This window comes from Montipora foliosa, chromosome 6 (genome assembly GCF_036669935.1).
Source record: "Montipora foliosa isolate CH-2021 chromosome 6, ASM3666993v2, whole genome shotgun sequence".
Taxonomy (NCBI): Eukaryota; Metazoa; Cnidaria; class Anthozoa; order Scleractinia; family Acroporidae; genus Montipora; species Montipora foliosa.
In genome coordinates this window covers 11,222,626-11,237,625 of record NC_090874.1, presented here as the reverse complement: position 1 = coordinate 11,237,625, position 15,000 = coordinate 11,222,626, and the positions used below count along the sequence as shown (strand labels likewise).

General features: G+C 39.1%; 2 protein-coding genes across 2 annotated transcripts in view; one reads left to right on the top strand and one right to left on the bottom strand.

Annotated features, from left to right (window-relative positions):
- LOC138006672 (protein RRP5 homolog) overlaps positions 1–9,542 on the bottom strand; it is a 56,323-nt gene extending 46,781 nt beyond the window's left edge. Inside the window, exons 1-7 of the mRNA XM_068853140.1 lie at positions 9,413–9,542; positions 7,806–7,923; positions 7,398–7,550; positions 3,566–3,739; positions 970–1,134; positions 768–870; positions 1–98 (exon numbers count right to left, since the gene is read on the bottom strand). The exon at positions 1–98 is cut by the window's left edge and continues 6 nt beyond it. Of these exons, the coding sequence (XP_068709241.1) occupies positions 1–98; positions 768–870; positions 970–1,134; positions 3,566–3,739; positions 7,398–7,550; positions 7,806–7,923; positions 9,413–9,462 (861 nt within the window). The 5' untranslated portion in view covers positions 9,463–9,542. The remainder of the gene's footprint in view (positions 99–767; positions 871–969; positions 1,135–3,565; positions 3,740–7,397; positions 7,551–7,805; positions 7,924–9,412) is intronic.
- An 11-nt stretch (positions 9,543–9,553) lies between these two features.
- LOC138006674 (uncharacterized) overlaps positions 9,554–15,000 on the top strand; it is a 6,082-nt gene continuing 635 nt past the window's right edge. Inside the window, exons 1-2 of the mRNA XM_068853142.1 lie at positions 9,554–11,380; positions 14,261–15,000. The exon at positions 14,261–15,000 is cut by the window's right edge and continues 635 nt beyond it. Coding sequence (XP_068709243.1) covers positions 9,709–11,380; positions 14,261–15,000 — 2,412 coding nt within the window. The 5' untranslated portion in view covers positions 9,554–9,708. The remainder of the gene's footprint in view (positions 11,381–14,260) is intronic.

Sequence of the window (15,000 nt, the reverse complement as noted above, 5' to 3'; positions counted from 1 at the left end):
CACTTGAATCTCTTTGTTGTCAATGCTAACTGTTATGATCCTGTTTTTCTCAGCCACAGACTTGATCACGACACACAGTGGATGGCCTTCTTTTAACTCTTCACAAAATGGTAAGCCAACAATTCATTAATAAAGAAATCAATATGCAAATTTACAGCAAATGACAACCTAATATTATTAAAACCACTGTTTGCCAATAAAATAAATAATTAAACCTTGTTTGATTAAGGCTTGCTACTTTTATTGCTGGACCTTAGCATTGGTGCCTGGGAAGATACAGTATCATGCATAATTATGTTCCACAGAAAATGTCAATGTTAGACAATATTGACAAGACTGTGCGGTCAAAGGCAACTCAAGGGCTCCCTTTTCTGTGGATTCTACGAGTACATGAAAGTACAGGTCTTTATCAAGATACAAGTAAAAGGAAGCTCTCAAGTTGAGATTTTTCCTGGTAATAAAGACTACTCATGTAATACTATAATTAATTATCACTGTAACTCTACATACGTGCAAGCTACAATGATGCCTCCTTGGGATTTTGCCTACACTGCAGGGGCAAGTACATATTATGTAGTTACATGTACAGTACACTACGACATGACATTGTAGTTTACAGAAGCAGTACCTTTCTTCAGAAAGTGTACATGTAGCAATTATTTGATGCTTGTCCATCATGTAATTAATTTGCACCTTAGTTTTTAGTAATTCTAATTATACATGCATTAAGTGTCATGTATGAATAAGTTTACATGTACAGTATATACCTTGACTGAGATCTTTCTTTGCCAAAAAGGCTTTGATGTCTTCGATGTCAAATGAAATGAGATACCCATGGTCTTCCACACTTGAAACATATCCTTGAAGAACCTGTGAATGAAAAAAATTAAATATAATCATGTAGCTTCAGGTTTCATGAATTTTCAACCACAGTAATTCTGTTTGTCAACAACCTTTAGGGCAGCATACCATTCCTTGTTTCAAAGACAACTTGGTGAGGCCATTGTTGACTTCTTTGGGATTCAAGGATAATTCAATTCTTTGGTGACCTGAAGTTGAAACTTCATGCTTCAAAACAGAACACTGCACAAGGGAACCAACTTTGAAGTACATGCTAAGTTCAAGAAAATATGCCTGCAAAAACAACCAAATCCATTTTTTTATTACATGAGCAAGAAATAGCCTGATTTCTCTGGCCCAGTTATGTAAAATTCTCCAGGATTTTGACTATTAGGCAAACTGCATCACCCAAATCCCTTGTACGCTTGATCCCACATGTAGAACCCTGAGGACTTGTTCAAATTTCACATGGTCTATTTTAACCCATTGACGAGTAAAATCATGTCACCTGGCATTAGATAGAACTAGTAAAATCTAAAGCCTCACTCCCAGGAGTCAGTCGATTAACCCATTGTCTCTTAGGAGTGAGACTTAATAGATTTTACTCTGTCTAACACCAGACAATTTTACACGTCGATGTGGGGTTGTTCAGGAGTCAATGGGTTTAACTTAATGACCTTTACATCCACTCAAAATACCCTTTAACACATTGAATCCTACGTAGGAGTGATACTTCACAGATTTTACTCTGTCTAATGCCAGATGATTGTATCCATCAATTGGGGAGTGAGGGAAGGTGTGGGGGGGGGGGTAGGGGGGTGGGAATGTGCAGGAGTCAATGGTTTAATTTAACAACCTCTATATCCACTAAAAATACCATTTTAACACATTGAATCCTACGTAGGAGTGATACTTCACTGATTTTACTCTGTCTAATGCCAGATGCAGAAATCATGATTGTATCCATCAATTGGGAAGGGAGAGTGTGGGTTGGGAATGTTCAGGAGTCAATCGGTTTAATTTAACAACCTCTACATCCACTCAAAATACCCTTTAACACAAATTGAATCCTACGTAGGAGTGATACTTCACTGATTTTACTCTGTCTAATGCCAGATGCATATGATTGTATCCATCAATTGGGGAGGAGGGGGGGGGGGGGGGGGGGGGGTGGGTTGGGAATGTTCAGGAGTCAATGGGTTTAATTTAACAACCTCGACATCCACTAAAAATACCATTTTAACACATTGAATCCTACGTAGGAGTGATACTTCATAGATTTTAGTCTGTCTAATGAGAGATGGTTTTACTCGTCAATAGGGGGGGGGGGGGGAGGGGGGGAGAGCATGGTTCTGGAATCAATGGGTTAACTTTGTTTCAATGTGGTGAACATTAAAATGTGACCCTTAACGCAAAAAGGGGGGCTTATGCATTTCACCATTTCAAATTTTCAAGGCGTGAATATGCCATGATCACTCTACAATAAAAGGCTTTCACTCTTGGCATGAAACTAATCATGCCATGAATGTTCAGTGAAAACTTTGACACAGTGACATTAAGGGTAAAAATTCAGAGTGATCAGAAGTCAGTTACGCCAAGAAATCTAGCCTCATTTGTTTTCTGTCGCCATCTTTGGCACTCAAAACAAAAAAGAATGCCTGGCCGCAGGGTACAAGAAATCTGTGAAAGCCGATCAATGCCAAGAAGAAGGCGAACTTTTAGTCCTGAATATTCATGCATAGTTAAATAACATGTATGTCACATTGTAAGGAAATTTCTGTTGTCCACTTCATTGTTATAAAGCTCAGAAAAAAGTACCTTCTCCTCCCTAAAAGCCACAAAATAATTGCAAAATCGCTTACTTGCCGTGCCATGCAGGTTTTTTTTTTCAATGTAACAACAACATTCCACTAATCGTGAAGTATTTCAGCGAATGGCATTCCTGACCTCATCACTAAAATTTCGACCATACTGCATGGCTCATTATGTCACAATTTCCCCATAATCTCACCTTTTCAAATAGAGCGTGTGAGTTTTCATTTCAATCACTTTCAAATCTTTTGTGCAAGTGAATTACCATTTACGAAGTTACAGAGAACAATTTCGGGCGATGCCAACATTGCCAGATTCCGTGGTGCTAAACATGGCGAGAACACAATTATTGACTGACCCCATAAGTGATAGACAGCGTGTGACAAAATATTTGACATTTTAAACCACTTCCAACTTGCAAAGTGAAGTTGCATGCTTTTTAGCAGAGAAATGAAATAAGAAACGCTTATTTCATTTTGCATCGATTTGGAAGGGTGCTGGATAATGACTTGTTTCATGTTTTTGTAACTACAAATTTTTGCTTCCATTGTTTCGTTTTCTTTTGTTTTCCCGAAAACACAACATAAAACAGAAAGATAAACAAAAAAGCGAATGAACCCAACCCCGAATTGGCAATTCGCTGACTAACAGGTTGACAAACCTGGTCAGACTGACAGACAGACAGACCAATTCACCAGTACATGAAAGAATAATTTGGGAGCTGCAATTTTTAGCATTACCCCTTTGTCCTTCATCATTATCTGCCAGACTGATAATATGTAACTGACCAGCAAGCTAAGCGACTATCTACACATACATGTACTAGTTAACTGTACGTTCATTGGATAACAGAATAGTATAATTATACAGTAAGAAATAATCCATTAATCAGCTGACTACCAGTAAGAGATACCTCATCATCTTCGCTGTTTTTAGCCTGTAACTCTTCCTGTAATTTCTCAGTGACCTTGTCATTTATGTCGGTGATGCTGACAAATCCAGTCAGTCCATTCGGCAAACTGATAGCCAGATCAAACTCATTCACCTCTTTGATTACCCCCAGCACTTTCATTCCCTTGTAAAGCTTCTGTTGAAAATAATCAACAATCATTTCTAAATAATCTACAGTATTATATTTTGACGATATTAACTTTTTTACCACAATAACATCAACAAAACAGTTTAGGTTTTAAATGACAGTACCACTCAGAGATAAGCGAACCACCAAACGCATTCCAAACTAGTCTTCAACTACAAGGAAGGATTACGTTTTTGCAAACGCTGGCCGTGTAGTACTTATAATTATAGGAACAGACTTAACTGATTAGAGTGTAATGTGAAGTGCTAAGTTTCCACCCGATATGAACCATGTGAGCGTTAGCCCTACTGATGGAAATGGGCCCACACAAGGACAGAGAAAAACTCTGACCAGGGTGGGAATTGAACCCACGACCTTCGAGTTAGATCACAGCTGCTCTGCCGACTGAGCTACAAGGTCAGACGGGAGCAGTTCCCACGGCCTGCTCCATCTGACCTTGTAGCTCAGTCGACCTCTTTCCATTATACACGTAACAACGTCGCAAACAGTTGCAAACAGTTTTCGCTGGCTCGATCCCAAACACTAGATCACAGGTCACAAGTCATTGTTTTACTTACACAGAAAGCATCCTAAACATTCATTATAGCTAACCTTAGGCCTAAAAGCCTTTCTTTAGGCCTAATTAGGCCTAAGGTTAGCTTTTATGACTGTTTACATGTAGGATGTTTTCTGTATTAGTAAAACAATGACCTGTGACCTGTGACCTGCAATAGAAACCTGCCAATTTGCGACGGAGTTACTCCCATATGGAAACACGCATATGGAAACAGCAGCCGAGAAGTTCCGCATGATTTCGTAACATGGGGTGGGGATAGTGAAATCTACATTGGTTTCCTCTTCAGTTTTTTTTCAACTTATCATTTTTTAAGGAAGTAAATTCCACAGAATCCACTCTAAGTTTCTACTAGCCAAAACTGAAATTTCACTAGGCTGTGGCTAGTTGGCTACCATTAGTCTCGAGCCCTGCGACCAAAAACACTTCAATGACAAGCGTAATGAAAATCTATAATTTAATGCCCCGGCAAGCAGTTGTACACAAGCGAATGCCAGACATCTGTGAATAGCTTTTCAACTGTCTTGCAGCTTTTAACTACATGAACCCAAAGCACCGGCGACAATGATTTTGTCAACATTTGGAGTGGTCTTTTGCTTAAAGAAAAGGACCGAATTAAATGATTCTGTATAAATCACTGAACTCTCCAATTAAACCCCCAAAAAATCCCGAAAAAACTCTTATTAATACCTCATGAAACTGAATGAACCTTCAGTTCCTTGTGAGACAAATTAAACATCAGTAGGGAGGTGATGAAAGGTCACAGCACCACAAAAGGCAATAGCAAACATTTCACAAATTAGTCTGCTGAATATCTTACTGTTCTACATGTAGTCAAGTGCAAGACAACTTTACAAGAAAGATTGCAGTGAACTAGCCATTGTAGTTCACTGAGAAATTTGGGTTGACCTGAACATCTGCAGAATGTGGAAAGTGTATAAAAAATACACACCACATCTAGAGAGTCTTTCCGTCGCAGCACGTGCTGCTTTGCTGAAAGATTTTTTAGTTTCGCCGCAAAACAAACAAAATTGCACCATAAGGTACCAGATTATTGGGATTGAAAATTTTTTCAGAGTTTTATATTGACCGAGGATCTGTTTCGTGGTTGTTCCTCGCCGATTACATACGTCTCAAGACTGATTTCCTGATTTCATTTCACGACGCAACTAAAAACACAATTCAAAGGTGTAAAATGAATAACAAAGGCCAAACGTGTTGAAAAGAAACTAGTTTGCAAATGCATTGGTTTTATTTTTAAACATGGACTCTTCATTCTCAACGCGTTGTCAACGCGTTAGATGGTTCGCTTATCTTTGAGCGGTACTGTATGGAGTACTGTTGTCAAATAAAAGCATGGTTCACCTAACAGATATCCTAATTGTTTACCCTTTACCCACGTAACAGGGCATTACTCAGCAGCTCAGAGTAATGGACAGAAAGGTAAAGAAATATCACCTTCCCAAACACAATATCCTGGGACATAATTTTGAGAAAAAAACTAAAGCACTCTAGCAAAAAAGTTGTTTGTTTTTTTGTTCGTGATGTTCAATCTTTATGTACTGAAGGTTTCTTACATGTAGTGTTATTTGTGACCCCTCGGAAAGCAATGATCTCGTATAATTATAAGCCGTACCCACGATTTTGAGCCCAATACTTCGGCAAAAAGATGCGGCTTACATACAAGGTTTTACATTTATGTTAGGTTTGATTCAAATTTTCTTGTGGTTCAAAACTGTTTAACCCAACTGGTTCAATTTTTGTTTTCCTTTGTTTTAAATTACGATTATGAATATTAGACAAAGAAAAACTGAACTGGTTTAAAAAAATTATTTTAATTAATAAACCAAGAATAAATGTGAACCACAACATATACCGGTATATAAATGTACTTGTACACGTTACAGCAATATAAAATGTCATCTGCTGACAACGCAGTATGGAGCAATGATGTGCATGAAATCTCATGTAAGGCTGAAGGACAGAGATTTCATTAGAAGCCAGTCACTGGAAGTACAGCAAACACCCGCATATAAGAACACTTTTTTTCAGGTTTAAGGCCGATCGTGTTCTTATTTGAGGGGTGCTCAGTGAGAAATCAGCCTGAAAGTGTTCTTAAAATCTTCTTAAAATTGGTTTCAGAAATACTTCAAATTATATATTAAATTTTACTAGAAGTTTAATTAACATACAATGCTGTTTTGTAATAGACTTTATAGTTTGTAATAGTCCTGAACACCACAGTACTTTGATATAAGTTACTGTACTGTATTGTTTCCTTATTGTCATACCCTTTCCCTTTGTATTCAGAACATGTTTCATTTATCAGACTGAATTTGTTCTTATTTATATGGTGCTTTATTGACCAAATTTCAGCCTGATGTTCTTAATTTACTAGTCTTGTTCTTATATGTGGGTGTTTACTGTATACCACAGTCTTAGTTGTCAAACATTTCCCTCTCACCGCCAGCTTCTCTGCCTTTATTATTCACTCAAACCCTTGTAAAAGACAAGAGTGACCACTGCTTACATTGATTAGCCCAGCCATCCACTTCAAAAGTTATTGAAACCCCTGGAGGGATGATGAGGCAGGGCTCGACATTGCGACCAATACAGTTGCATTTGCGACTAATTTTTTCCCTTTGCGACTAAAATATCTGGAGAAGTCACAAATTTGTGACTTGTTTTCACCAAAACTCTTTCGAAACAAAGATGTTAGCAGTTACCACTTTGCTGCTACTTTTGCTAAAATAAATGCAGAAATGACAAAATTATTTTCTTTCTCGCCATGAATTTCCTTTCTATCTGAAGATAGCGTAAATTGTAGTGTAATTTAGCTGCAATGGTACCTGCACGATCAATCATTATTTTCAGTAGTTTATTTACACACAAGTATTCCAGGTTCATATTTTGTTTTGTTAACTGCTGACAACACAGTGCAGTGCGACAACTTTGCGACTAAATTTTTGTATCTTATCGCAAAATCGGCCTGTGATGATGATGATGATGATGATGATGCCCTTCACAATTTATAAAGGGACATGACAAGTCATACATATGTACATGTACATGCTGCCCTACACAACACTGTACCTTGAATGTCAGCGACTCCACAAGCCTTTGCCTTGGTTTCTCTAAAAATTCAGGCTGGTCATCTAATTTTGCTTTTTTTGTTTCTACAGTTTTCTTTGCTTTCTTTGTCTTCCTTTTAACTGTTGGTCTTGATTCTGAATTCAGTGATGATTTCTAACGAAGGAAAGTATTTTATGCATTATGGTTGCTAAAGAAGAAGTTGATAATAATTTATTACGACAATCGCAATCATGCTCCCTAACATTATTTTTGTAGAACGATGCTACCAAAGGATTGTAATAATTGTATGCATTATTATTTCACAGTAAGCTGGTATTTATTTTAGAAGTTCAATGAATAACAATGAGTTTGTTACATTAAGGGATCTTGCTGATCTTACAGTAATCAATGTAAAAAAGCTATTGCTACCCCAAAAAGGACATCTTTCTCTGCCTCATTCCTTATTTTGCGCACTTCCAGAGGAGTTAGGGCTGAGGCTCCACCTCTTGGAAAGTCTTCCTCTTCTGCTGCTCTTGAATTTAATACACTATAAAATAGAAAGTAATAATTCGTACAACATGGTACAAAATCTTTTAGTTTTCTTCCTTCGTGTAGCAGAAAAAAGTGACAGAATCTTTATAATCATGGTTTGCGCTGAAAGTCATATTATATTTTCTTACATCATTGGTTAATTCAGTGAGCAATACTAAAGTTTGTGTACATGATGTCATGGCAGCTGTATAGTGTTTTCATGTGACATCATGGTGGCCATGTTGATGCACCCAAAAAATACAATGGCCCTATGTTGGTGTACCCAATTAATCCTCTGGGAATTGATTTCTATTATCATGCAAATGTTTTCCTTTGTTTCAGTGGAAAAACAAGGTTACTGATCACATGAGTTTAAATACTCTATTGGTATTCAAAACTAATCATCAGGAAATTAAAATTATAATTTATTTGTGAAAATAATTTATTTTATCCACTGATCAGGTTCCAAAGAATTAACCCATTGACCCTCAAGTGTGACACTTTTACTCCGTCTAAAGCCAGACAATTTTACTCATCAATGGGAGGCATCCTAGGGCGTTTCAGGTGTGAACGGGTTAACCCTTTGACGTCCAAACCGGCCTAAACCGGCCAGACTTAGTATTTTACTCTTTCTAACGCCAGACGATTTTACTCGTCAATGGGGAACCCCTGGGAGTCAATGGGTTAAACTTGAGTCAAAAACTTAATGACCCCTGAGAGTGACACTTAATAGAGATTACTCTGTCTGACACCTGATGATTTTACTTGTTAATGGGGGGCATTCTAGGCTATTTGAGGTGTGAATGGGTTAAGGGAAATGTCAGCTTTCAAACTTCTTTACAGTGGTCAATTTACCATATCAATTCAGTTGATAAACCGGCCCTTTTCTTTATTTCACTTCCCTACTGACACAGCACCACAGCTTCTTTACAAACTAAAGCCCTTTATCCTACATGTGAAAGAATGCTTTATTTCCACCAACCATCAACCAATATTCTTAACCCAAAAACCAAGACAATCCCAGACAATCCCTTACCTGGAATGCAGTGTCTGACACGTGCATACCACAGACTAACCCTAAGTCGCAGTAAAAGCTAACCGTTTTAAAATGGGTGCTTAGACTTAAATACTGCTTTTCAACTGTTTGTTAGCGCTATTTGTCGGCAGTCTGCAGTTGTCATACACCTATTGAAATGCTAACCTTTAAATAAGTGCGTTAACCTAATTGAGAGCATAACTCTGATGACTAAAATGCAGGCAGTGTCCTTAACCTTACATGAAAGCTAACCATTCAAAATAACTGTACTAGCGATGCTGAGATATCCTCACTGTACTGCATGCATCGAGGGCATTGAAAACCACGTGTTTTAGTTCGCTCCAGAACTAGGATCAAAATAGGGAAGCCGAGTGCAAACAAATTTGACCGCTCGAACAAGATAAAAATTATCATAATTTTCCGAGAAATGATATACCTCTCTTTCTCTCTTTTTGACATATTTACATACCTCGATCGATCAATTTTACAGTCGTCTTTATTGGACACCTCGGTCGCCATCTTGGTCCGCCGTAACCAGGCCTCTCTCGGATATGCGACGGGTGTAGACTGGGTATAAACATGGAAATAACCAATGAGATTTCGACAAAATGACGTACTAAACTAAAAAAAAAAAGGGGTTAAATGTTTGTAACTTGCAGAAATAGCAACAGAAAACCTGCTGAATGAGGGATAATTGAAGACATATAAAAGTTCGGAACCCCAAGCGATTGCACAAGTCTTCAGCTTGCTGGAGAGAAGACAAGGATGGTTTGGAAAGAGAGAGGAAAATATGGAATACACACTGGGCGAACCCTTCGAAAGCCGTCAGAGAGAATCACTTCCCGAGACCGGGGATTTCTGATAAAAGCAGTTGTCAACTCAGACGTAAATGTTACGGATGAAGACTTTAGAAGATATCTGAAGAAGGCTAAAGTGCTTGATGGCTTTGATGACGAAGATGTTGTGCAAGAAAGTCGATATAATCGAAGTTGGGGTTCAGGAAGAGGGTTTTCCTCTGATTCACTGTTGTATTCCATCAGCAAGAGGAAACGCTGGCTCCTGCCGACGATTTTGAAACACAGGGTTTCCGAAGATTGTGGCAGTGAAAGCGATTGCAAAGTTGTTCTTGTGGAAAGAGTGTCAGAAAATAGTTCCTCTTGGTATTCCCCATCTTCAAGGCTTAAAAATGGCGATTGCATAGCGGTACTGGACGGTGCGGAACTTCGGAAACCGAAACGACGAAAGTTTGCCCACGTAGGAGACTTACGGAAAGAGTCGGACGAACCCGAAGTCTTTTACGAAGTCACTCACACAGAGTCAGCTACATCCTGGCCCAGCTATCTGCAACATGACTGGAGGGAATTCAGAGATCAGATGAAATCCCGCTGCAAAGAAAAAGGGAAGAGAAACAAAAGGCGTTTGTGGGGGCAATACAGAAAATCGGAGTTGAAGAAAGAAGCATTTGAAAACGAAAAAAACTCTTCCTCTGGTGGTAAAGTGAAAAGCTTGATGGGGAAGAAGAAATTGATGGTTCTCAGTGAAAACAACTTTGAACACTGTTCTGTGATAGAGGGAAATAACAGTGCCTTCCCAAAATTTGACATCGGCGGCTACATCTGTGAATCTCTCAGTTCTGGTCCAGAGAATCATTCCAAGAAACAAAGTCATGTTAAGGGTGGTGACAATAAAAATGGGAAACTCTCACCTCTAAACTCAGCATCTTCACAGTTTGTATCGATGCATGGTAAAGGTTCTGCAGTGTACCTTGACCTTGCCCCTGAATCTGACTACCATGACAACCAACAGGCATTTTACACCAACCCTGTTGTAACAGTCCAACTGACAAATGGTGCTCTTGTGGCGAGTAAGGCTGTTTCACAGACCGTGAATTTAGAAAGAGAGACGATTGACCCTTGCAAACTGCACAAGCAATTTGGAGAACTGTACTTGAATGGTGAAAGCGTACCTCATCGATTTAGCATCTGCTCAGAAAACCAGGATGTCAAATTTGTTTTCACAAGCCAAACCCAGAGGAAAGATGGACATGAGCAATTCACTGTGACAGCCATAAGCAATGAACTGCCAGCAAAAAAGTTCCAAATTCTTGAGCAGTTCTTAGAAAAACATTTCTGTGTGACTTGTAAGCAAGAGAACAGTTTTGAAGAACCAAACAATGACACAGTTCATAATTGGAACCCAAAAGCAAGTAATGAGAATCAAAACAGGGTGGCGCAGATGTCATTTGATTTGCTGTACCATGTAAACCGATGGTCGCACAAGGCTTGCTTACCTTCGTTAGCTGTTCCTAGTGGTCCATCCCTGAACAGGACATGCTGCAATAAGTCTTCTCTTGATATAGAGTCTGAAATTGCTGTCATACCAGGGAATGTTACATGTGAAATCTGCTGTCTCGAGTTTTACAATGACTATCCTGATGGTAAGGAGGATTTTAAGTTGTCTATATATTTTTTCCTTGATGATCTGAATTTTATATAAATTTTTGTCTTGGTGAAGTAATAATATTATTTTGAAGGCAGTCAGTGCAATCACAGGTGTTCCAAGCTCAGTGTGAGGGAAAACCAACATACATGTAAATATAAGGATTTGTATGGGAAAAGGAAAGGAAAGGAACTTTATTGAAGTGTCTAGTAATTCTAGCACTTAAGCACTAATTGGGGACAAACCGAAATACCCGGAGAAATCTCGATAAAGGACTTGAGAAGATAATTATATGAAAAATTCTCAATTAAAAAGCCTAACCTCATAGACCTTATTCATAAATGGCGATCAATTTATAATTCTTTTGTCAAAGTGCAAATTAGCCTTCCAAGCCTCGATACCATACAGCGAATTGAAAAGAATTCTTGTTCTAAAATGAAGCTTGGTGGGCTAATTTGCACGTGGACAAAAGAATTATAAATGTTACCACCATTTATGAATAAGGTCTATTGCCATTGTGGGTTGTCTCCTTCCTGTGTGTTTTTTTTTTCAAAAAGTCAACGCAAGATGAGCCATTTTCAATCCCTCGGTTGTCAATGGTATTACGAAATAAACAAGACTGCACACTCTATTCTCAGGAGCCCACCAAATTGAGTCAAATGTTCTTGGATAAAATGTTTCCATGGTTACAATTCCACATCAGAATCAATTGACAAAGATTAAACTTTCATTTCAACCCCTCCCCCTCCCCCCCCCCCCCACAAGATAATTGTAGAAGCCATGCGAAGGACCTCAGGCAGTAGTTTGTCCACTTGATCCAAACCAAAAACATTTTCAGAAGGTGGGTTTCCCAGCAATGCTGGAAGGTTAAACATTGTAACCGGCCTTGTAACCCTGCCTGCTTTATCAAAGTGAGCTCTAACTGGGATCCTAGACCGTAGTTTGTCAATGACACATTTTTTAAAATGTGTTTTTGAAGTTTGTCAACACAAAGGAGGCATGACTGTGATCCGACGAGCAAGACAATTCAGTCATGTCAGGAGACGGGGATAAAAAAAATGTTTCGTTGACAAAGTACAGTCTACATGTAGTACCCAGTTAGGGCTCAGTTTGTAAAAGCGGGCAGGGCTACAAAGCCAGTTACAAAGTTCAACCGTCCAACATTGCTTGGCAATCCACGTTTGGAAAATGTTTTTGGTTCTGATCGAGTGGACAAACAACCGCCTGATGTCGTTCGCAGAGCTGCTAGGAGGCAGCGTGGCCCAGTGGTTAGGGCGCTTGCCTTGAGATCCGGAGATCCCGGGTTCAAGACCCGCTCTAACCACTCGTCGAATTTGATCCTGGTAGTCCCTGGTTCAACTTCCCAGCTGCACTTGTAAATAGCCAACTGGTTTGCCTCCGGCCAGTTGGGATTCTTAACAGTTGTTGTTGTTGTGTTCTGTTGTTTCGTTGATTGTTTCATTGGCCCTGAAAAGCCCCTATGGGGAGCGGTCAATTAAGTATGTATTGTATTGTATTGCTATTGCTTTGTTGGTGGGTTGAAATGAAAGGTTAATCTTTGTCAATTGATTCTGATGTGGAATTGTAACCATGGGAACATTTCATCCAAGAACATTTGACTGAATTTGGTGGGCTCCTGAGAATAGAGTGTGTTGCCTTGGTTATTTTATAATACCGTTGACAACCAAGAAATTGAAAATGGCTCAAATCGCATTGAATCTGGAAAAAAAACCTACACAGGAAGGAAGCGACCCACAATGGCAATAAGGTTAAGCTTTTTTAATTGAGAATTTTTCGTATGATTATCTTCTCAAGCCTTTTATCAGGATTCCCATAAAAATCCTTATATTTTTGTAGGCTTTCCCACACACTTGAGCTTGCCTGTGGTGCAATCATGAAAATTAAGGTGGTTCCCAGCACATAATTTTTTGCATCATCATTTCGCATGTGCAAAGTGCGCTCATTGATAAAATGGGCGATTTCCATTGACACCAAGCCCAGTCTATCAAGAAATGGCTATTTTCTCCAGAACAAGTACAGTGACCCCCCACTCTTTATGTTATTATTGTAAAGATTTGGTAACAATCTATGGCCCGTTTTTTGGCAATTTCATAGAATTGTACGCAAAAAGCAATAACAAGCGCAACAGCTCTAATATTGAAGTTAAATCAATTTTGGAGTGTTATATGCTCACAAAGGCATTTAAATAATTATGTTTTTCTTGTACATAAGTGAATAAGCAATAAAGTGATGTCAGACTTTGCGGACTATACATACGGTATATAAAATCAAGCCAAATTTATCTAACTCTGGGGATGTGCAGCAGTTGTTAAAAAGGGCCCCTAAATAGACGTATTTTCATAAGATGGTGTTGTACCACAGAAACCCTCTTTATTGATGCATTTTTGTAATCTCCTTAACAAATATCAAGTGTGCGAAGTATCGGAAATCTGTGACAAGTATTATTTATAGGGAATCACCTTAAGCAGCTGTACACTTGAAACTTGAAAGTTTGTGCAACTGAAACTAGCAATTTCTTTACCAGACAAAATTTCATTAGATCAACAGTCTCTTGTAGTTATTGATTATACAGTGGGGGCTTAATTTAGAATAAACGGCTGCCAGTGAAACTGCAAAATGAGCTATGGGGCGGGTGCAAATTTAAAAAATTAAAGAGGAGGGAGTCTCTATTCACTGACATCCAAAATGACCAACTAACAAGTAAAAGCTACCATAACTTTCACTTTCCTGTTTCAAAGACTTAAGCAAGTTAGAATTGCTTAAGAAAATTATGACAGTTAACATTGATGGTGACAATATTGGACAAATTGTTAAACGAAGCATTGCCTAACTTAACCAATGAATTTTTCATTTGCAGATTTTTTGCCCTGTACTGCATTAATGGCTTGCATGCACTGGTTCTGCAACGACTGTTGGAGATTGTATCTCTCTGCCGAAGTTCAACAAGGCAAGACTGCTGTAATGTGCCCCAGGTACGACTGTGATACTCCTGTGGATGACGTCACGATAATGGCACTTCTTCCAGACAGCTTTCCAAAGTTTGAGAGAATGAGACAGGAAAAGGCTGTAGAGCTGGATGCCAAGTGGAAGTGGTGCCCTGGAGACAAGTGTAATCTGGTCGTTATGGCAACTGGAAGGAGTTCTGTTAATGAGAACTTAGGTGATGTTCTTCCAATCCCAATACGCTGTGACTGTGGGCAAAACTGGTGTTTCGCGTGCCAAAAAGAGCCACATTGGCCTGCATCATGTGCACAGGCGGCATTCTTTCGATCACAGACTGAAAGCTACGAAAAGATTGTCAAAACTAAAGCTGGTGGGATTACTTCTGTTTGCGTAAAGAGGTGCCCGCATTGCCACTACCCCATTGAGAAAAATATGGGATGCCCCCACATGACTTGTTCAATGTGTATGGGGCAATTTTGCTGGGAGTGTCTTGAGGACTGGCTGACTCATGATTGGGGTGCTAACTGTGCCAAAAAGTCTAAACAAGAAGAGGAGGTGGAGCTTGTTAATCACGTTGGCTCAACCCGATTCAATTCGCATCTTCGAGTTGCCATGGCAAACCGCATGGCAAGGGCCACGCCCTTGATGTACGTG